This window comes from Vitis riparia, chromosome 18 (assembly GCF_004353265.1).
Source record: "Vitis riparia cultivar Riparia Gloire de Montpellier isolate 1030 chromosome 18, EGFV_Vit.rip_1.0, whole genome shotgun sequence".
Lineage (NCBI taxonomy): Eukaryota > Viridiplantae > Streptophyta > Magnoliopsida > Vitales > Vitaceae > Vitis > Vitis riparia.
Window position 1 is genome coordinate 36,468,514 of NC_048448.1, and position 24,297 is coordinate 36,492,810.

The window sequence follows — 24,297 nt, forward strand, 5'->3', positions numbered from 1 at the left end:
AATCGCCCTCCGATTTTTCTCCTCCAAATGCCGTGTCGCCGCCTCCTGATACAAGATATATCGGCGATATTTCCCGATATTTTCCTCCATGGATATAGCATGTGATAGGATAATAAAAGGGATTTGGTTGGTAATGAGATATGATAAATTATCTCATCACTTATCATATATTATATTCAACCAAAAAAGTTTAGAGAATTACTTTTTCCGAAATGCATTTACTTTAGAAGTAAAAAAGTGAAACTTATAAAATATATTATAATCCTGTTTGGTAAGTGTTTTTAAAAATAGTTCTGAAAAATAGTTTTTGAAAATTGATCTATAACAATTTATATTTTTAATATTTTTAAAATATTTTTTATACATGATATTTTATTTTTAATCTTTTAAAATAGCCTATGGGAAACAATTAAAAGATATTTTTTAAGAATATTTTGTTTTCTGTTTTTAATAATAAAAAAGAGAAAATAATTTTTTGATTGCTAAAAATATTTTTCTGTTTTTTTAAATAATACATGATTACGTGAGTCTCTTTTTTTTGTTTTTTGAAGTATAGAAAATTGTTTTGAAAAAAATGTTTGAAAGCATTTTCCTTGTAAGTTTATTATCATGGATGTTGTAGTGTGATTGAGGGCCGCATTGGTTCAGGTTAGGAAAAGGTCATATTAACGGACGGTGAAGTGTGAAAAGGGTAAAATTGGGGAAGAAGGTCAAACCAAAATAGTAAGTAAGACTATAAGATATCATTGGAGGATTTGTAGCCCCTTGCTGAACCCAAAACAGAGGATCACTACCCCAGAAAAACAAAACCCTAACGCTGAATGTGACTGTGAGTCACGCAAAACCCCAACCGGCTCTTTCTTCGTCCCCAAGCTGCACCAATGGCGGACAAGAACCCTAAGCCTAGCTCTGTGATAACGCTCGGAGGCAAGGGCTCTTCTCTCTCCGCCGTCTCCGTTTTCGCGGTCGCCAACGGCCTCGCTCAGGTACGAATCGACTCATCGATTCTGGATAAGCTCAACTCATCGTCGTCCAATCGAAAATCTCCGCCGGTCAAATGCCACATCCCCATTCCCAAAATCCTAACCTTGGAAGAATCCAGGGCGTTTCTTCTCGCACTCTTGAACAAGCTTTTGCTCTCCGGCTCTGCCAGTCCCGTTCTTCCAGTTCTCATTTCTGAGATTCTGAATACTGGATCGAAAGCCCTTGATTTGGGTGAAGTTGAGGTGAGTGCAGAAGAGGTTGGGGTGTTGGAGAAAACGTGCGCTAGTTTGCATGGAATTTGTGGGATTTTGGACTATGAATCGTCAGCTTTGTCGACGATTGCCGATGTTGTGGCAGCGATATCGTGTGAGGCATCGAGGGCTGATGTGGGGGCGTTGAATTTGATGGATTCCGGTGATGGATTCAGTGTAAAGGATGAGGTTGGTGTTGCTAGTGATTTGAAGGTTTTGCTTAATGGGTCTAAGTTGGTGGGTAAAGTTGAGGTTGATGCAGTATCTGAAATTCCGAAAATTCATGGGAGTTTGAGAGAAGTGGTGAGAATGGTGCATTTGAGGACCCGGGTTGAGTTGAATTCTGGTGGTAAAGTAGATAAAGCTGGTGGGGCTGGGAAGGCAGTGGCTACGGTGGTATCACCCTTAGCAGCATCACTAAGGTATTTGGGTGAGAGCAGTTTGTCTCGGGCCAACATGAATTTGAATTCTATAGGCAGTGATAATTTGAGGTCGAGTTTGGTGGGACTGTTTGAGGGGAAATGTCCAAGTATTGATGGTTTGAAAAATGCATATAGGTTGATTTCGGAAGCTGTGTTTGAAGAGGATTATGTTAAGTTTCTTCATGAGGTAAATGGGTTGTTGGGGATGGTATGGGAGATTGTGATTTGGGAGGCAATAACGGCATTTGTTTCTCTTGAAGGTAGTGAATCAATTGGAAAAATAGGCGTTGAGGTGAATGGAGGGGACCAGAAGGTTTATGTGGGGAAGAAGAGTGAGAAGAAAAAGAAGGTTTTGGGGAAAGGGACTAGTGTTATAGTGCAGCTTGTTAAGGAGAGATTGCAAAGTGGGGGAGGGGATGCAGTTGATGCTTCAAGCTTATTGGGGAAATGGGTAGAGGGTGTTCACTCATTTTTGGACCTGAAGGACCCAGAATTTGATAGTTTATTGATGAAAGTGAAAGAGATTTTGGAAAGCAATGAAAGTAGAAGACTCCCCAAGCTTCCAAAGGTGACATGACCAGTCTCAATTTTATGATTTAGTTCCTTTTTTAAGTTCTCTGATTTCATTTTTTTTTTGAAACAGCAAAAATAACTTTTTAAGTGAGCTGAATTGTCATGGCCCTCCCCATTGGAGTAATTTTGGCTTCTAACAACCAGTTTTTCCTCAGAAACTTTACTTACTTGTGTTTGATTATATTTTTATTTTTATATTTTGAGCCTTGTGCATGATAAGCTTTATTTTATGGGCATGAAGTTTCACAAAACATTTGTATAATATTCAAAATATCAAATACATTTTATAACTTTTTATTAACTTGTCACGTGTATAAAGATTTGATTTCTTCAAAATATATTGATTTGATAAATATGTAAATGATGAATTAGGTTTTGTGCCATTGTTTTTGAGTGTTTCATCACATTACTGATTTTTTCATCACTGTCAGTATTTCACTAGGAAAGGCAGAAATTTCAGCCAAATTTAGGGATGGTAATGGGGCTAGTTAATCCTGTAACCAATGCTGCTCTTTTCTGCTTTGTGCTTTCTTGGAAGGGTTTGGGAATTTTCTTTTTCAACCTCGACTGGTCTCATGTTTGCTATCAGGAAAAAAAAAAAAAAAAGACAAAACAAAATGAAAAAAAAAAAAAAGCAAGTTTCTTTATTTTGGTTTTTCAATTTTTTCTTACCCAATTTGGACTCCGGTTGGAGTTGATCTTATTTGGTTCAAGGTTTGGGTGTGGTCAGTCCCATTCCAAAGCTGTCCAATTTATTTCATAATAGTTGGATAACAAATTGAAAATACCAAACTCATCCAGCCTTTTGAGTGGTTTATTATCATTGGTGTCCAAAGTCCGTACTGTACTAATTGTTTCAAGGCAACTATCTTGCATTATTTCCAGGCCCAATGACAGTTTCCTGCCTCCTTTTTGTCCTGCTTATTTATCAGTGTTATAGTAGGACATTTTAGTCCATGGATAGCAGAATTATGGCTTAGGAACTATTATACAAGCAAAAAATTTGTATCTTGCATGATTCCTTGCATTATTCTAATTATTTTCATGAGTATTTTGTTTTGTTTATTAAGATTTCAGAAGAGAAAAAGACCTCAACTTTAGTAAAGTGATCATATTGTCAATGAACATCAGGGTACTCGTGATTTTGCAAAAGAACAAATGGCTGTAAGGGAGAAAGCATTTTCAATTATAGGGGATGTTTTCAAGAGGCATGGTGCCATGGCTCTGGATACTCCTGTTTTTGAATTGAGGGAGACTCTCATGGGGAAATATGGGGAAGATTCAAAGTTGATTTATGATCTTGCAGACCAGGTAAAGTAGAAGTTTGGTATGCCATTAATATTTCTTTCTTCAATGGATAACTTGTATTCCTTTGACAATATAAGCCTTTTACTTTGCTCCTATATTTATTTGTTCTCCTTGTTTGCTTTAATGGTATGGTATGCTTGTGACGTAAGTGACACTGGAATGCACTTAAACCTTAAATAATGTTACCTACAATCTCTCTATTGGTGAACCATGGTTTAGGAAATGTTATTGTTCATAGGAATTTCTTTTTTTTTTTTTTTGATCAGTAAGTGATATATGTATTGAAAAAAGAGACGCTAAAGAAGCGACTCAAATAGTTACAGTATAGAAAAAACGACTCACCCCCTTACAAAAGAATCCACCCCTCTATGAAAGCACAAAAAACCCTCTTCCTTAATACATGCACACTCAATCTATAAAATCTAATAAGGTCGAAGGACCATCTTTTATCCACACTTTGGTTTCCGACCATAGCAAATACACAAAGGAAATTTTCAGCTTTTGTATAGATAGCACCCCGTCTTCAAAAGCAATTGAATTTCTAGCCTTCCAAATGACCCAAAACAAGCATAACGGTCCCAAAAGCCACGTCACCTTCCTCTTCTTGCCCATAAGGGAACCTCTCCAACCTATTAGAGTTTCCTTAACCGAACGCGGAAAAACCCAAGAGACTCCAAAAAAAGAGAGGAGCAAGGTCCACACCTCCCTTGTTAAGGTTTAAGGCAAGGACCAATATTGAAAATATATAAAAAGAATAATGAAGGTAGAAATACTTGTGGATAGAGATCTCCTTTTACAGGAAGCTCACTCACAGTCAAGTTCAAATGTGATGTGGAATGAAGTTCTGTAGTTTTAGTCTGGTAAGGGAGTCACATGTTGGGTGCTTAATTTATGGGAGTCAGATGATGCATGCATGCTGACTTTCCATGTTGCATGATAAAATGGTGCATACACTGAACTTGATGCAGAGTTCTGACTTGCAGGGGCCTAATAGTGAGAAAAAAAGAATAAGATATTAATTGATTAACTCATGATACCTATCAAAAAAAAAAAAAAGAAATTGATTAATCCATGATGATGCATGGAAATAACCAAGCAATATGTGGCAATGCCTACAATGAAAATGACATGTGATGAAAATATGAACCTGCAATTTGACAAGCATAGCCAGTGAGGTGGAGCTCATATATCCATAGGCATGTTGATGCTTAACTTTTCAACTTCACATAAGATACTTTACAACTTATTGCCAGTTGTTTGGGCAGGTTCTGAAACATCATCTTGTTCACTCAATGTGGGATCAGTTAAGGATCTTGGCTTGATGGCTTGAGTGAAGACAACTCAATTAGTTGCATGTCTTGTCTCATAGTTGAAGTGGGCCACCTTCTTGCCTTTTTCTTTCAAGGGGAGTCATGGAGAGAATTTGACTGTGGCATGCTTTGAATCTCTCTCTTATTCTACCATTGGTATTTATCAGGTGCATATTGACCTATGAATCTTTAGTGGAATATTCTTGGAAATAATATTTTAAGTTTTAAAGGACGATCATGATCAATGTTCAAATAGGACTCTCCATCAAGGAGAAGAATTTGACATGCTTTAGGTATATTCTTCTGTGCCTTGATGCTGTACTTGGGCTAATGTCAATTTGGAGAGTGTGGGCTCATCTCAGTTGGAATTGTGGTGAAAGTGGATGTTTTGGCTGCAGTATTAGGCTGTAGGGTACACCATCTACCAATTACATACTTGGGCCTGCCTTTGAGACCTATTCCCAATGTTAAGGCGCCGAGGCAGTTGTGGAATCAAGCGGTAGAGCATCTTGAAAGGATGATGGTGTGTTGGACAAGAAAGTACCTATTTATGGGAGGTAAGCTTATACTCATTAAGAGTACCTGGTCAGATTTACCTGTATCCTTCATGTACTTTCTTGTTTTGCCTGCATGGGTTTGGAATCCTTTTTCATGATGATAGTGGAGGAAGTGGGAAGAATTTATGGTTGACTGTGTGCTCTGTGAAGGAATCTTGGAATCCGAAGCTTGCTCTTCCTTAATAAGGCTTTGTTAGGGAACTGATCTGGAGGCTATAGAGGTGGAGATTTTTCCCCTTTTTTGGGTGGGTGAAGGTTGGGGTGGATTGATGGGAATGGATCTTTCAAAAGCAATCAGAAAGAGGGAGAATGTATTTTATTGTCTTACTTGTACCACAAACGACAAAAGAGGGGCTCAGAACCAAATTTGGTTTGATGTTAGGCACGGGAAGTGTCATTCAAAGGATCATTTTTAGGTCTTCTTTAGCATGGCAGTAGCCAGAGAAGTGGAGTTTTTTTGTGGTTCAGATGGAGGGAGAGGTCATTGAAACCTAAGGTTTCTTACAAGGTTCTGTTGCTAGGAGCTTGAGCTGGTTATAGATTTCGTATCAAGCATTTTAGCAAAAGATGTTGGGGTGGATAAGGAGGACAAGTAGGTCTGGAAGGCTTTAAAAAAGGCACTGTTTCTTGGTTTTATGGGGAGCTATCTGCATGAGTCTTTGTCCCTTCTCCATTAATTGGGGTGTAGGAATTCACTGCTCCATTCATTGTTTGTCTGTTTGTGTTTTTATTTTGTGTGTGTGTGGGAAGCCATGTGGGAGAAGAGCCTTACCATGGACCGGTTGATGAGAATGAGGATAATCCTTGTGAATTGGTCTTGCATGTACAAACAACAGATAGAATCAACAAAGGTTCAATCTGAAGTGGCTTGTATAGGCTGGTGAAGAAGCTGGTTAACTAGATAAGCTTGTACTGTTCACATATAGCATGTTCTTGCACAATCCTTAAATTTTCTATTGAGTTTGAGCATGTTTGTCAATTATGATATACTTTTTGATTGTTTTATTAGCTTTGCATCGGAGTCATTTTGCATCAGGTTTCAGTATTTGTCTGTGATATGTTTCCTTTTTTATTTTCCCCACTTGTCATTCCTAGTGGCTACCAGCTTCCAATGGGCAATGTTGGGCTTTATTAATTTTATTTCATCATTGTGAAAAAGAAAACTAAGGTCAAAATTTTCTTTGCCCCCATATTCCCTCCTCCCCTTCCTCTTTTTATTTATTTATTTTTATTTTTTATTTATCAATTTTGGCACAAATATGTCACTTGTGTGTTTAACTTGTTTACAGGGTGGAGAGCTGTGTTCTCTTCGGTATGACTTAACCGTTCCATTTGCTAGATATGTGGCTATGAATGGTTTGACGTCATTTAAAAGATATCAGATTGCTAAAGTGTACAGAAGAGATAACCCATCTAAGGGCAGATACCGTGAATTCTATCAGTGTGACTTTGATATTGCTGGTCAATATGAATCTATGGGGCCAGATTTCGAGGTCGTAAAAATTTTGACTGAACTGCTGGATGAACTAAATATCGGAGATTATGAGGTACATTTTTCTGATCGTGTTGCTTGTTTACTGCTTGACCTTAAATTGTATTAGTACACAAGACTTAACATTACAGATTAGATTCTTACTTAAGCTAAACAGGTTTTTTGGCCTTGTCTTGTTTATAGACTCTGCTATTAATAGCTTGTTTGGCTGTGATTTTAGGAAACACACTTTTACCCTAAAAAGTGTTTTTGAAAAGAAATTAGGTGTTTGACAAATTTTAGGAAACACTTTTAAAAATCTGAAAAATCACTCGTAGTGTTTTTTGAAGAAACAATTGATAAGTGATTCTCTTAAAAACACTTTCGGAGAAAACACTTTCACTAAAAACACTTCAGGTAGAAATACTGCAAACGCACTCTAATTCTCTTGGATATTGATTTTGACATGTCGTGTATGAATGTGATGAGAACTGTCTTAGACATGGATTATTCTTACTATAATATCATTTGAAAGCATGAATATGACCAAATACATAGACAAGATAGTGTTTGAAGTTAGTATGATATTTAAAAGTATGGTAGCTATAAAAAAAATGATATTCAAAAATATGGTACAATATCTTTTAAAAAAGTTTACAATATTAGAATATGGTTTAGTTTGTGCCTTAACATCCAATAATTTTGTTGTCAAGCAAGTTTAGTGCTTGGAGTTGCATCATACATGATACCATTACATTCCCTATTAATACAGCTATATTAATTTTCTCTACACCCCCTTGCCTACTTGCAGATAGAATTTCTTATGTGTTTCCTGGAGGAGTTTTTACTCTTTTCAGTTTTGAAGTTTCCCCCCCATATTTTACAGGTAAAATTGAACCATAGAAAGTTGCTGGATGGAATGTTGGACATATGTGGAGTGCCACCTGAAAAATTCAGAACAATTTGTTCAAGCATTGACAAGTTAGACAAGCAAACATTTGAGCAGATAAAAAGGGAAATGGTAAGAAAATGATATTTATGTTGATGTGGAGTTCTATTGTTTCTTGGGAGATTCCTACACAACTTGGAAAAGTTTGGGTTTTTATTACTGTTCTTTATGCTCATTTCAGAAGCAAATAGATGTTCTTGAGGAATGAGAATGCTTCTTTTCATTATATCTTTATGACCTTAAATGGGTTTTGAATAAGATATTTCTAACTCAATTTGCTTTTGTGCTTATGTAATCCAAGATCAGAGCTTGACTGCTTCTTGATCCTTGAATTGACCTACAACATTTCTAGTTCTGTGAGCTATTAGTAACCTTTTCCTGTAAAGAAATACTGAAATCTGAAGCTCTTGCTTCATCCTGCAAGTCAATATTAGATTGCTTTTTGATATAAATACTTGTAAAATACTAGTTGTTTGCATTTGTGTACGGGAATTCATTTTATGTTTCCATGGTAGAGGATCTCTAACTTTCAGGAATTACTAACATGCACTCAACAGATTCTGTTAAAGAACCTAAATACGATGAGTAAAGTGGAATCGTAAACAGCAAATTGTTCAACAGTCCCACCTACTAGCAGTGCACATATAAAATAAGTATTGTCCATGTCCTGGAATCAGATTCTCCTGTATGAAAATTCCTCCATTTTGTTTAGGAGTGTAAGTGGAGAGGACTACCTCATCTTGTGGGGTTAGAGGTCTGGGTGGGGGTTCGTGTTGGCTTTGTATATGGGGAGTTTAGCCCTGTTATTAACCCATTAACACCTCTAAAATGATAAAGGAAAGAAAAGAAAAGAAAACCTCTTTTATAGATGATGGATTTGCTATCTTCAGTCCTGTTTACATATGGTGATTAAATTACTGATTTTGATTGTCTACCTATTAAGTTTCATTTTCATAATATGTTCATATCAAACAGCAACTAACAATTTGCATTAAGGTTGTTACTGGATGATATATGCTGCCCTTATCAATTTGCTATTTTTTTTTCCTTTCTCTTTCTTTATAATTGAGTGATGCCAATACTTGGACTAGTACTTGATTCATTCTTATTCCTCATTTGAACTTGACTTGTTGTACTTGTTAGTTGTTTTGAGTTAAGCTTGTTAACGATATCTTCTTGCATGTTCTTTCTATGAAGTTTGAGAAAGATAACTTGAAAATCATGTCAGTTTAATAATGAGTGCACATTAGTGTTTGGTCTTCAAATGATTTTTGTCAATATTTTTGAGAGTTTGGTTGGAGGTGTGTGGGCGTATCAAGATTGGGGTTGAATGGAGGGAGGTGAGAGAGGGGGTTGTGCATGCCTTTCAGCAGTTGTTGACAGAGGAACAATCTTGGAAAGCTGATATTGAAGGGCTGCAGCTACAAAGGTTAAGCCATGCTGAAGCTGAAGGTCTGGAACAGCCATTCACTGAGGCAGAGATTCATGCGGCTTTGTTGGGGATGAATAGTGATAAGGCCCCAGGCCCGGATGGGTTCACAGTGGCCTTTTGGCAATTCTGTTGGGAGTTCGTGAAGGAGGAAATTGTGGAGTTCTTCCAGGAATTTTTTGAAGAAAAATCGTTTGCCAAGTGCCTTAACTCTACTTTCCTAGTCCTCATTCCTAAGAAAGGGGGGGCTGAGGACTTGGGGGATTTCAGACCCATCAGTTTGCTTGGGGGTTTGTATAAGCTTTTGGCCAAAGTGCTAGCCGATAGAATTAAGGAGGTGTTAGACAAGGTGGTTTCGCCGGACCAAAATGCCTTTGTGAAGGGTAGACAGATTTTAGATGCCTCGCTCATAGCCAATGAGGTGATTGACTATTGGTTTAAACGCAAAGAGAAAGGGCTGATATGTAAGCTGGATATTGAAAAAGCCTATGACAGTATGAATTGGAACTTCCTCATGAAGGTCATGCGCAAGATGGGCTTTGGGGACCGATGGATGAAATGGATTTGGTGGTGCATTTCATCGGCAAGTTTCTCTATTCTGGTGAACGGGGTACCAGCTGGTTATTTCCCCAATTCTAGGGGGTTACGCCAAGGAGATCCACTCTCCCCCTACCTATTTGTGTTGGGAATGGAAGTACTAAGCGCTATGTTAAGAAGGGCTGTTGATGGGGGCTTCATTTCAGGTTGTAACATTCAAGGGAGGGGGGGAATGGAGATAAATGTCTCCCACCTATTATTTGCTGATGACACGATCATTTTTTGTGAAGCAAGACAAGATCACATTACCTACCTAAGCTGGATTTTGATGTGGTTTGAGGCAGCCTCTGGTCTTAGAATAAACCTTGCTAAAAGTGAAGTAATCCCGGTTGGGGAGGTGGAAGATATTGAGATGTTGGCGGTGGAGTTAGGGTGCAAAGTGGGGACCCTCCCTTCTGTCTATTTGGGGCTGCCATTGGGTGCCAAGCACAAGGCCATGGCTATGTGGGATGGGGTTGAAGCAAGAATGAGAAGAAGGCTTGCCTTGTGGAAAAGACAATATTTGTCAAAGGGCGGGAGGATTACCCTTATCAAAAGCACTTTGGCCAGCATGCCTATTTATCAATTGTCTCTTTTCTGCATGCCTAAGCTAGTTGTAAAAAGACTCGAAAAACTACAGAGGGATTTTCTTTGGGGAGGGGGAAGTACGGAAAGCAAAATCCACCTAATCAATTGGGAGGTGATGTGCACCCAAAAGGAGAGTGGGGGTCTAGGTATTCGGAAAATTGATCTCTTGAATAAGGCCCTGTTGGGGAAATGGATTTGGCGGTTCGCCTTTGAGGAAGATATCTTCTGGAGGAAGGTGGTTGGGGTGAAGTATGGCCAGTTGGGTTTTGGTTGGAGAACAAAGGAGGCCCGCGAAACGTTTGGGGTGGGGGTTTGGAGGGATATCCTGAAGGAGTCATCTTGGTGTTGGGAGAATATAGAATTCAAAGTGGGAAAGGGGACTAAGGTAAGGTTCTGGACTGACCTTTGGTGCGGAAATGAGGTGTTGTCCCAAGCTTTTCCCCAGTTGTTTGCTTTGGCGGTCCAAAGGAACGCATCGGTAAATGAGATGTGGGACTCGAGCCTCGGTCAAGGAGGCTGGAACATAAGACTCTCTAGAAACTCTAATGATTGGGAGTTGGACGCCTTGGGAGAGCTGTTGCATATGTTGAGGGATTTGAGGATTTCTATTGAAGAGGACGCAGTGATATGGAAAGGAGAGGGACATGGCCGCTTTCGGATTAGAGATGCTTACAAGTTGTTGACAGGGTCTAATGTCATTGCCTTCCCGAAAAAGAGCATTTGGGTGGACAAGGTCCCAACCAAAGTTGTTTTTTTTGCTTGGGAGGCTTCTTGGGAGAAGGTCCTAACTTTGGACAAACTTCAAAGACGGGGCTGACAGCTTCCAAACCGGTGTTTTTTGTGTGGTTGTGAAGAGGAAACTGTAAATCATATTCTTTTACACTGTACAGTTGTAAGGGCTCTCTGGGAGATTGTCTTGGCCTTGTTTGGGGCTAATTGGTGTTCCCAGAGAAAGTCAAAGAGATGTTAGTAAGTTGGAGGGGCCCTTTTGTGGGGAAAAAGAGGAAAAGGATTTGGACTTCCATTCCGTTGTGTATTTTTTGGACGGTCTGGAAGGAGAGAAATAGATTAGCTTTTAGGGGGGCTCTCTAGCTATTCAGAAGCTAAAGAATTCATTTGTTTGTAATTTGTGGAGTTGGGCTAGGGTGTATATGGGAGAGGAGTCCTCTTCGCTGTTAGGTTTTTTGGAATGGCTTGCCGTTCCCTAAGGGGTGGTGAGTGTTGTTTTTGTTTTTGCGTAGGCTACTATGTATACCTTCTGTATGCTTTGTGACTTTTTACCTAGTTTTATATATATGCGCTCACTTATCAAAAAAAAAAAAAAAAGATTGGGGTTGAATGGAAGAGATTTGCTGGTTTGTATGATATTAAATGGACATTGTTGTTAGTAAAATGGTTAGCAAATGTCTAGTTCTATGATGTAATTCATGTTATGGTGTGGTGCCAGGTGGAGGAGAAGGGCTTAACTATTGAAACAGCAGAAAAAATTGGAACATTTGTGAAGGAAAGAGGACCTCCTTTGGAATTATTATCCAAGCTTAAACAGGAAGGCAGCGAGTTTTTAGGGAACAATGCATCTGTTGCTGCATTGACTGACTTGGAGATTTTATTCACAGCTCTGGAAAAGTCAAAGTGCATCAACAAAGTTGTTTTTGACTTGAGTCTTGCCAGAGGTCTTGATTATTATACTGGAGTGATATTCGAAGCTGTTTTTAAAGGGGCTACCCAGGTAAATGTATTACTATAACAAATGAATTATTCTTTCTTTTCATTTTACTTGTTAATGGCATTGTTAATATTCTTTCATCACACACGTTTGATTCATGAGAATCCTTTTAATGCTGAAGCGATAAATCTTTAGAGCTTTTTACTGAACAATTTCAGTGTTGAAAGTTTTGAATGACAATTAGGAACTGAATTTGAATCAAGGCAATCTGAACTTTAAAGTAGGAATTTGGAGAAGTGCACCTATTACAACTACCTGTTTTTATTTATTTTTTGCTCACATATGATCATATCACTAAACATCTCTGCTTTCACGTGACATGTTCACCAATTCTCTTTTGCATGTTCGTGTGGTAAGGTGTTATAGATTGAGAACTCAAACTGGTCGTCCTGATCCCTCTTTAGAATTAGTGGTAATTGAGGAAACTGTTAAAAGGTCCGATGTAATTTCTTTTTTCTTTTTAGCTTGGTGATTTACATCATGAACTTATTTGATTATAATTTGCTAAGCCATCAAATGCTGCTGAACGTTGAGATGAGTTGCCCTCTATAACATTTTCCTATCGGATTCCAGGTTGCTAAGATGTTATGAAGAAAATACTTGATCGACTGGATATCTTTGTCCTCCCTAAATGAAATATGTATTTCAAAACTTGCTTGTATATTATAGTTGCCTTCTCACATAGAAAACAAAGGTTTTTCTAAGTCATTAACATATTTATGTACTCAGGTTGGATCTATTGCTGCTGGTGGACGTTATGACAACCTCATAGGAATGTTTGGTACAAAGCAGGTTCCAGCAGTTGGCACCAGTCTTGGTATTGAGCGGGTATTTAATATAATGGAGCAGCTTCAGAAAGACCAGAACCAGGTGATGTGCCATATGACACGCCTCTGTTAATGTGGTGTTTATCTTAAACTAGCGCAACATGCTCTCTAATCATTCATTGTCATGGTGGAATATATATCAAAGAGAATTTTAGATACAAGTATTTTCAACCCTAGGACCAAGTCGGTTTTATAGACATTAATCATAAGGGAGGCTATTATACATCTTTGAGAACCAACTCAGCAGAGCCCTTGAGAGGAAAGCTGAGTCTCAAAACTGTATAAAACAAAGGACAAACTGGGAAGATAATGTCTAGTAAGATAAAGGACTTCAATAACCATCACCATAGACAGTTCTTAGCAGCAATCTCATGAATAAGTGGATCTGGTTATTCCTACTGAGTGTAGCTCCCTTTCGACATATCTCTACCATGATTCTTTGTCAATCATTTGACATTTTTGTGAATCTTTCTGAAGAAATTAGAGAATTCACATGGAGCATTAACTTTGCATGGAAAACAATCTACATGAGACTCCATACGGTATTTTCAGCACTAAGTTGTGTTCCTGATTCACAAACTATTTTTGAGACACATAACATTGTATTCACTTAAGCTATGAGAAAAATTATTGTTTATATTTTTATTTTACCAGTGCCAATGTAATAATAGATAATATATTTGTACTTGGCACAAGATCGCATAGCCATAATTGAAATTTCTTGGCAGGAGAGGAAATTCTTTTATACTATCCAGCATCAATAATTTTGTTTAAGAACATAGCTGAACCGTTTCATTCTCCTTTTTGTGGTGTTGGCAGGCAATCCGAGCCACTGAAACCCAGGTCCTAGTGAGTATTTTTGGCAATGACCTATCTCAAGCTGCTGAGCTCGTGAGTGAGTTGTGGAATGCCAAACTAAAAGCAGAATACATGGTCAATAAAAGACCAACGAAGCACTTTGATCGTGCTGAAGAGTCAAGAATTCCCTGGATGATACTTGTGGGTGAGCGGAACAGAACGAAGGAATTGTTAGATTAAGAGACACCACAACCAGAGAAGAAATTCTAGTCCCTAGAAGTAGAATTGTTGAGGAGCTTCAAAGACGGTTGACCCCCTCATCATGAAAAACATACAGTTGCCCAACCTCCATTCTGATACAAAGGTAACACTCTATTTATGTCAACAATTTGATACAGCATATACTTCCATTGGAGCCTGCGTTTTTCTCTTGTATGATTTTATATCTGTTGAATGTCACAATCCAAGCTCGCTACCAACCAGATCCTTGTGCCTGGTCATGGCTATTATAATTCACAATTCATAAGCAGTACTCCCATTAATTTACTATAGTAATCATGGTTGTTAGTCAAGCAAAAATGTTGCATTTTTCCTCCTGTAGAAGCACCAAAAACATGGAGTTATTACAATATTATTCTGAGTTCCCCCCCTCTAAAAGTATAAAGCATGTTATGTATATCATGATTTTCTCTCTTGCTGTCCACAAGTTTTTTCAAATTTTCCATCTTGAGGGTTCATAAGTTAATGCACACGCCAAACCCACATGTGGGTTTCTGCATTGTCAGCTTGCATCATTACTCCCCCTACCCACTTTCTGCAACTAGTGGAACCCCCCACCACGGACTCTATGTTGAAGGCAGCCGCATTCTGGTCTCTGTCATGTTCCCATAAAATTTATTTACTCACCCAAAATCTTTGATGATCTGGGTTGTTTTTTTTTAAATATTTTCTTGCACAGACTCCTTATCCTTTATTTTATTTTTATTTTTTTTATTGGGCCATTGGAAATCAAGAAACTAGTGAGTTTGGTGTACTTCAAACCTAACAAAGGTAAAAAAATTTTGGAAACCAAGTGGTGGGCATGGGTCCATATTTTCTTCTGACTTCCCTTTGGCCCTACCAGTTAGGCTCCAAAAGAGCAGATCACATGGGATCCTTTCAATCAGTTGAATCTATGCTGTGTGGACAAGGTTGAGAGTTCAATAAGATCTCACTTTATGGGAAAAAGTTCGTTAACATTCATGAGGAAAGGAATGAATTTTGACTTTTGATAACTATGCTTTATTTTTATAAACGTGTGTTAGCAATGAACAAGCTAGAAACTAGGGGTGTTAGCATGAAAAAGAACAAAAGATAAACCGATCCAATTCAACCAAAATCAATCAAAACCAAACCAATTCATTCGATTCTTGAATCCAATGAAATCGATCAAATCGGTTTACTATCACTAAAAGGATGGTTTGGTTTTGATTCAAGTATAAATTAATAATCTCGATATAGATATATATATATGTTTACATAAGAAACAGATATAAGAAACACCAGGGTTTGTTGAATTGTTGGATTGTTGAATTTATTGTATGGAGAGTACGTTAAGAAGATTGAATTTTTAAGAATTTACACTCTTTTGGGAACCAAGCATAACCTAAAGATGTGAGGTTTCGAAGTTGGTGGATTTAATGCAAACAATGGTTTTTTTGACCTTATTATTGCCCCTTCCCCAATCCTTTGAGACCCATCTGCAGGTACAGTTACTGGCTCTATTTTTATCTACAATATCATTCATTAAAGCATAACCCTACCTTTACCCACCTTCCATTTATTATTTGACTTGACCCACTTGAGTATGTCATATTGAATCCATAACCCACACCCTTTTGTTTGGACCCATTCCTTCCTTCAATATACCCCCAACAAAAATAAAATAAAATAATGTAATTTAAATAAGACTTTAATAAAAAAAAAACAAACAAACCCTAGTAAAGACTCTAGGCAAAAGGTCAGGCAAAGAGACAAGTCAAAAGGCAAAAGGGGTTTAAGAATGATTTATTAAAAAGTGAAGATTATGTTAGTTAATTATTTATGATGCTAATTAAATATTGTAATTTATAAACTATTAGTAATGTCATTGTTCCAAATGTCACAACACTGTTTTGACACGTGGCTATCAGGAGGATTTGAATTTTCTTTCAAGTTGACATGACTTGTATTCATTCCATCAAAAGAAAATGCTTTTGTGTCATATCACCACATTTGTTCTTTTCTTTCCCCTTTTTTCAAGGTTTTGCAATTAATTTTTTTGGGTTACATCATTTTCAAATTCAATGCACTTAAAAAGTAGCCGATTAAATTGAATTTGTGGGTGGTGCTTTGAATGCCTTAAATGAATACAAATTGTTTTGTTTTCTTAAAGTACATTTTTTTGGTATATAATTAGTTCGAGGTTGTCGGTAATTCAAATTAAAATTAATTTAACTTAAAATCAATTTAAGTCATTAAATAAGTTTGTAGCCTCTTAAAAGTTTTACTTAAGATAACTTCAATTTAGATCGAATCACATTTATACATTTTTTTGTTTATTTTTTGGACTTTTTAAACTATGTTTCCTATCTTATTAGATAGGATATGTATGTCTTGAAATATAAGATTTGATATATTTGAATATTATACTAGATGATCATAATATTCTAATATATTAAATGAAATAAGAGGTATTATGTCATATTTATTGAAATGTGATATATATTGTTTTTTAATGTTCGATACTTATTTAAAATAAAACTTATATTACATTCTAATATTTATTATTAGAAAATTATGAAAATTTTCTTGCGTTTAGTGTTACTAAAAAATTGTTCAATAATTTAAAATTTAGTAAATAGTTATTTGTTTATTTATTAATAATATTCATGATTAAAATATTTAAAATTTATAAATAAAAAAATTATATTTATTATTCAATATATAATACATATATTGGTATTATTTTATTTTATAGTAACTTTTATAAATATTTTTTTAGTTTTTTTTAAACCATAAATTTAATTTTTTAATCAAAATTTTCTATTTTGCAAAAATAAGTAATAATTTTTTTTAAATGATGAAAAAAATAATTAAATTTTTGATACATGATATATGTATATTTTATATCTTTACCGATAATTAACATATATCACATAGAATGGATATAAAAAAAATAGTGAATAATATATCTTATCTTATCTTTTGTTTGACGTAACAAAATCAATTATCTAATTCCATACGATATGTTATCATTTTTTTTAATTATCTAATTCCATTACAAATCTCATGATATATTCATTCAATAAGGTATATTCTAAGTTTCGTGTTTAAAAAAGTCAATCCTTAATGATTTCGTTTACAAAAAAGTCTTATTCATAATTTAAATTTTATATAAAAATTTAAAACTTTTGACTATTTATATTCAATTAAAATATTTGAAAATTTAAAACTTTGACCATTTGTATTCAATTAAAATATTAGAAAATTAAAAAAAAAAATTTCAAGGCCTAACTATTTTTATGGTCCTATACTATTTTTTATTTTTAATAGAAAACCATCTCAATTCAAATGTGGAGAAGATTGAGTTCATGAATCTAATAAAGAAAAAAAAAATGTTGAAAAGGTAAATGGTAGAATTATTAGGTCAAATAAATTGTGGAATCCCAATTAAGAATTCCAAAAAGAATATGGTTGTTTTATAAAGTGATTTGAGAATTGATCCATTGTTTCTAACTTTCTAACCACAAACAATGTTCTGTCAACAGCTCAAAAATGTCCACAACTCTCACTTAAAGTCCTAAAAGGCTCCTTTCTCCTCTCTCTCTCTCTCTCTCTCTCTCTCTCTCTCTCTCTCATGGGTCCATTGTTTCTTACTTTCTAACTACATAGAATGTTCCGTCAACAGCTTAAAAATGTCCACAACTCTCACTTAAAAGTCCTGGAAGGCTCCTTTCTCCTCTCTCTCTCTCTCTCTCTCTCTCTCTCTCTCTCTCTCTTCACATGGGTATGGCTTAAAGTATAAGCCAATTTGAAAAATGTTTTGCTATCAAGATGGTTCAAAGCCTTGGAAAGTGGGTGATTGAATTGAATTATTGTTAAGAAAAAACTAGAAAGTAGGCGTTCAACAAGGCACAAGGATCCATCAAAGGAAATAAACCATTTTTCTATCAAATATATATATATAAAAGGGGGAGAGAGGAATTGAATTTGAGGGTTGTACTTTGAATGCCATAAATCAATAGAAATTGCTTTCTTTATTGTATATCATTCATTGCCTACGAGCAAGGACTCAATGATAAGGACTTGAGATAGAACGTAATTTTAATATTAAATTTGGATTAAATTTAAACTCTATCCATGAAGTATATTTGAAAAACAATTTTTAAAAATTATTATTTAATGTTTTGTAAAACAATAATATATTTGAAAAACTTAAATATTCTTAGTTTATTTTTTATATTTTAGATATAGTTTAAAATTTATTTTATTTTTAATTATTTTTATGTTTATATAATTATCCTTTAAAACAATCATCAAAACAGTTACAATAACTTCATCTTTCATGATTAATTATTTCTTATTCTAAGAACTTCTTTTTTTCTCTAAAATAATATAGTAAATAGATTATATATAATTAGAGATGACAAATTGATACACCTTAATGATGTTTTCATTTTGACTATTCGGGTTTGAGGTATAAAAGGACCGTCATGCCCATATAATAGGTTTTAGGATGTAGTAATATTAATTTATATATAATTTTGTATTTAAAAATTTTAAACGTAAACTCTTTATAAAGAAATTGTCATTCTAAACGGAATCTTGTGAATTAGATTTTAAGTAAGTGCTTACACGATCTTCCTTTATTCAAATAATAATTCATTAAAATAATATAAAATAAATTTGACTTTTATTTTTAATAAAAAACCATTTGCTTGAAAAAGGGAGATTTAAGTCTATGAGCCATAGATGATACCTGAATTTACTCAGAGTTGATTATCGTGGGAGGGTTAACACCCAAAAACTTGGGTCCTCATAAAAAGTCCTAATGATTTGGTCATAGAAGTTAAAAAAAATTGAGTACATGAAACATTATAAATTAGGAAAAATGGTTTAAAAAGGTAAATAGTAGAAATATTAGGTCATTGAGAATAGATTCATGGTTTCAACAACAAACCATGTTCTGCCAACAGCTTTAAATGCCCACAAATTTCACATTAATATCTTACAACCAAACAGCCCCTTTTTCCCCCTTTTTTTAAAAAAAAAAAAAAAAAAATCATCATGTTTTCTTAATGGATTATTGCTTAAAAAGCAAGCCATCTCTGATTGGAGGTTGGTAGAATTTATCTGACAGCCGAGTGAGAATATCAGACCTGGGTACTTTATCCGCTGCATGCACTGGACGGTTGTCCTTTTGCCCACCCAGCAATTCTCCCCTGTTAAGAAAAGGACATTTGCTCTTTCACTTAGATAATTTCCACTGCGGTTCAGACCACATTATTATCTACGTGTCGTTTTATTATTGGATTTCTCATAAATAGTCAAGGCATTAGATATTTTCTTTCAGCAGCATCCAATTGTTATTTGACACGTCATGATGTCTGTAGGGCGAGGAACATACTTGTGTTTAGATAATTTTGCGACACTAGACGGGTCGGGTTTCCCCTAAATTATGTTATCAATCAGAATTCGGGTAAAATTAGATGGTAATAATTAAAAAAGAAAAGTAAAGAAAAAAATAAGAGAAATATCGAAAAAAAAGTATGTTTTCATACATTAATATAAAAATTATATATATAAAAATAATTTAAATTTTATGCACTCACTTATAAAAAATAAATTTACATTATTGAAATATAATACTTGATTGATAAAAAATAATATTTTTTTAAAAAAAATACATAAAATGTTAATTATTTTTAGATAATTAGTTAAAATTTGTATTTTATAAATCCCGATATTAAATTTTTTTTATATTCTATTTGTTTTATTTTTTCCAATAAAAAAGGTTAAAATTGCATTCCTTAATTATTTTCGTTTTCCTTGCCATTAATAAGATATTTATAAAATAAAATAAAAATTAAATTTTAAAATTTCATTTTTCCTAATTTCCTTCCCACTAAATTAGCCATAGGGATGGCTTAAGGTAACTTTTTAACTTCCATATCTCACAATAATAGGAATAAAATTACTTTAGATTTAAAAATTATATTTTAAATATATCTTTAATTAAATTAAAAATATTTATGATATTTCAAAATTTTTTAACTAAAATATTAATCTTATTCCCTAATTGTCACTTGATAAAATCAATTTTTAATATTTTATAGAACAAATTAATATGATTTTTTTTTAAAAAAAACTATTTTTTATTTATATTTTTTTAATTCAAACCAAAATATAGTAAGAGATAGGAAATAGTGATAGAGATGGTACATAGAGATTGGTTTGAAGAGAGAGCATCAACTGCCTTCATTTGTGGGTAAACCAATCCAAACTGCCACTCTCTTTCTCCGTTTTTCTAGGGTTAGGGTTTCAAATTTTGACGGAGAATTTTGATCCTCCGACACCCACCTCCCATGGAGGAATCAGTGGACTTGCAAGACTGGGAGCTTCTCCACGGCTCCGACTCCGAATTGGTTATCTCGCCGGTTTCAGCTCAGAAGTTGAGCGAGTTGGAGGAATTGAAGGAGATTCTGAGGGCATGATAAGGTCCGATTACTTCTCTCTGGATTCGCAGGGGAGGTACGAGAGGCCTGTTGATGTGAGCGAGGAGGGCTCTATTGAGTCGGACAATCCGAGTTGGATTGATCCCGGGTTGGAGACTCGGTACGAGAGGAAGGATATGGGGGAGTTTTGGTCTGATTCGGGGAGTGATCGGTCTGATGAACGCAAAATTGTAGATTTTGATGCGAAAAATGAATTGGGTTTGGGAGAAATGAGAAAACCAAAGTGGGGTTTGAAGGCGAGAGTGAGAATTTGAGGAAGCTCTGGTCCGATGAGCGTAAATCCAGTGATTTTGATGTGAAAAATGAATCGGGATTAGTGGAAACTGGAAAAAGCCAGGTGGGGTTTGAAGGGGATTGGGAGATTGGAGGTGAGAGTGAGAATATGGGAAAATTCGGATTTGGGTTGGGGAGTGATTTGTCTGATGATCGTAAAATCAACGATTTTGATGCCCAAAACCAACTGAACTTTGTGGAAAGTGGGAAAAGCCAAGTGGGCTTTGAAGAAATTGGAGAAATTGGAAGTGAGAGCGAGAATCTGGGGAAATTTTGGTCTGATTCAGGTGGAATTGGATCAATGGAGAACCAGCTTGGGAAATTTGAGGAGGAAAATAAGGAGGGTGTTGATGGTGGTGGGAAGAAACGAGATGTTTCTGAGCTTTCAGGCGAATCGGATGGTGGAAATGAGTCGAAGGTGGAGATGGAAGGAGGAGGAGACCAAAATGATAATGAGAATGTAGGAGCCATTGAGGAAGTGGAATCTAAGGGTGACAAGGAGTTGAAGAGGAGGGTGGTGTGGTGGAAGGTTCCATTGGAGTTCTTCAGATACTGTGCTTTCAGGGTTAGTCCTGTTTGGTCTTTCTCGGTGGCAGCTGCCATATTGGGCATTGTTATTCTAGGAAGGAGATTGTATAGGATGAAGAGGAAGAGCAGGAGCTTGCAGCTCAAGGTTACTGTGGATGACAAGGTCAGTCATTTCTTTGAGCGTAATTTATCCTGCTAATTCGGCTGTTTTTATGCTATTTTAAATTTTGGTTAATTTCTTATGAATTGAACTGCTAGTTATGCTTCATGTCATGTTATTGCTTAAAGGCTCTGCTTGATTTATTTGGCAATGGTAGAAAAGGACAAATTATGATTATTAGTATTATTTTCTTTTGTAATTTAATATCATCTTGCCTAATATTTGTGACATGAAAAACACTAATTCACATGGATTGCTTAGCATCATCTTGCCTAAGACATGCAACAAGAATACTGCTACTTCACACAGATTGTTTCTCTGTGTAGAAACAATTTTACTGAGGGGTTCATGTGGTTTGGCTTTTTTCTTGATATGCACAATTAAACAAAATCAAACAGGAAGTATAAAACTTGAAAATTTGTTGTGGTTTTCTTTCCTTGGATTTCTGAAGATGATTTTGTATTCTAAATGTTTATTTCCTTGAAGTGAGACGTTTCTGGTTTGTTTTATTCTGCTCATGTTACTGATGTGGTAGAGATTTCCTTGGCTGGTTTTGATTCCTGAAGGGATCTTCTTCAGGAATTTTTTATTTTTAATTTCTTCTTTTTCTAATAAATCTCTGTTTCAAACTCAAACTTTTTTACTGATTAAGCTTTTTTAATTAGCCATCTTCTTTTTATTTCATTTTCATTATTGTTTTGTACTTTCTCAAAAAGGAAAATTTGACTGAAAATTCTTGCACTGTTTTTCTTTTATTAGCATTATGAACTGCAAATCTCAAGTTGTGTGTGGCGAAACCTAACATGGTGGATGAAAAAATGTCATTTTGGATTTTTTGTAAAGAAGATGACCTGATTACAAATGCTTTAAATTGAGTTTAAAATGGGGTTTCCTTTTTAATATTTCAAATTTTGTTTCTGAAAAACCTTTAAAGAACAATACTTCTGTTTCATTTTTCCCATGTTTTCTCAATTATTAATAAAACCAGTGTGAATAGAAATCCGATGCCTGCAGTAGAGTGTAAAACTGAACAATACTTTCATACTCACTTGTAATTAATCAATATTAGGATGTTTAATTTTGTAGACAGAATTGAATTCCTAGATTAGTAGGTGAATCCCATGGGAGGTTAGATTCTAATAGTGATGACTATAGCATGAGAGGCATTTTTTCTAGGCAGAGCTGGATCAAACATGTGAAATTGTCCATTGAAATAGTGGAATGATATAAGGAGGTCCCTCATATGCTTTACCATTAGCTCTTCTCTTTGAAAATATGCTTGAGGTAGGCTGAAAAACACCCTATAATCTTCCAGAAGTACAAAGAGGCACTTGAGAAGGTTCTAATTTTTATCATGCTACTTCTTATTTGGTTATAGCCTTTGGTCATACTTGTGTCTGTTTTAATGCATTTCCAACTCTGTCTCTTTTCCGATTGATATCTGCAGAAGGTGTCTCAGTTCATGAGCCGTGCTGCACGTCTGAACGAAGCATTCTCAGTAGTGAGGCGGGTCCCCATTATCCGACCCGCCCTGCCAGCTGCTGGGGTGAACCCATGGCCTGTGATGAGTCTGAGATAAAAAGTATTTATTGTGATATATAGTTAGATGGTGGGGGGGAAGCAGTGTTTTCCAACAGGGTCAAGTCCTAAGATTGCATGTCCTTACAGCTTTGCTTTGTATTAAAACCAAGAGATTTCCAGCCTTTTCTTTTGTGTATGAACTCAAAGGTTTTAAGAAACATGAACTACATTTCGTGTTTGTGTAAATTTCCAGATTTAGTTTGCTTCAGTATCTAATTTTTCTTCTCATTTTTCTTCCTCTTGGTCATGCCATGAGCAATGGATTTTGGGTTTCTTTTTCTGAAAGATATGTGTACTAATGATGCCATGAGGGAAAAATGACCTTTTATGGATGGCTTTGTAATGTTTTGGGAAAAGAATCTTCAATGGGAAACCACAAAAGGGGAAGAAATGAGTTTGTATGTGGTTAATGCTCTAAAGTACTTGTATGGTTCAACCATATACTTCAAAAGCTGCTTTCAGGTAGAGTTGTTAAACTTAGCATTGAAATCCACTGCCTCATGTTGGGATGGCGTCTTAACTTGGAAATGATATATAATTATATTTTACACAAGTCAAATTACAAGGAGTTTTCTGATTCTTTATGGTATCAAAAAGCACCTTCCCTTGTATAGAAGTGGGAAGATTAATAAAAATTTGGCAACCTGTTGACATTGTGGAAAGTGTCGGCCCAACCTGGCAAGTGTTTTCCCAATAAGTGGCATATGGTTTTGGTTCAAATCCTTACCTGATGGTGGTTGTTGCAGTTGTTGCAGCACTGTTAGCATCCTGAGGTTTAAGTTTCTATATGGAGAGTCCTAGGGATTTGGTCATGTAAAGTTGCTCGGTTATTAAAAAAAGAAAAAATTGAAATTGCTTTCTATTTTGGCTGAATTTTGTTTATACATATATATTAAGGGCTGAAATAGCAAGTTCAGTTTTGGTATCTTAGAATTCTCCTGGAAGTTGTAGTTGATTGATACCTTCACTTGAAAGTGGGTGTGGATAGGTATGTTGATTTGGAGGCTTGATTATTCTTTTGTTAGTTTAGAAAAATCTTTCTTTAAGGCTCATATATACATCTTGAATGAAAATAAAAAGAAAAAGAAAAAGTGGAGAATTTATTTTTATTCTTAATTTATATATGAGAATTATTGGAAAAACAAATACATAAATTACACTACTTCTCACCCAATTAGTAAGACCATCGAATGACAAAACCAGGAATTCAATTGGAAGAAAATCCCCATCT

The 24,297-nt window shown here is 35.4% G+C and overlaps 1 protein-coding gene and 1 pseudogene across 1 annotated transcript; both read left to right on the forward strand.

Moving 5' to 3' along the window:
* The first annotated feature begins 799 nt into the window (after positions 1 to 799).
* Positions 800 to 14,450, forward strand: LOC117906879 (histidine--tRNA ligase, cytoplasmic-like). Its single transcript, XM_034820141.1, is given in 8 exon segments — positions 800 to 2,225; positions 3,362 to 3,541; positions 6,695 to 6,952; positions 7,763 to 7,897; positions 11,866 to 12,147; positions 12,874 to 13,014; positions 13,791 to 13,977; positions 13,980 to 14,450. Coding segments are annotated over 8 exon segments (2,643 nt in total). The 5' UTR covers positions 800 to 881; the 3' UTR covers positions 14,096 to 14,450.
* A 5,797-nt stretch (positions 14,451 to 20,247) lies between these two features.
* On the forward strand, positions 20,248 to 23,274 carry LOC117905813 (annotated as a pseudogene).
* The last annotated feature ends 1,023 nt before the right edge of the window (positions 23,275 to 24,297 follow it).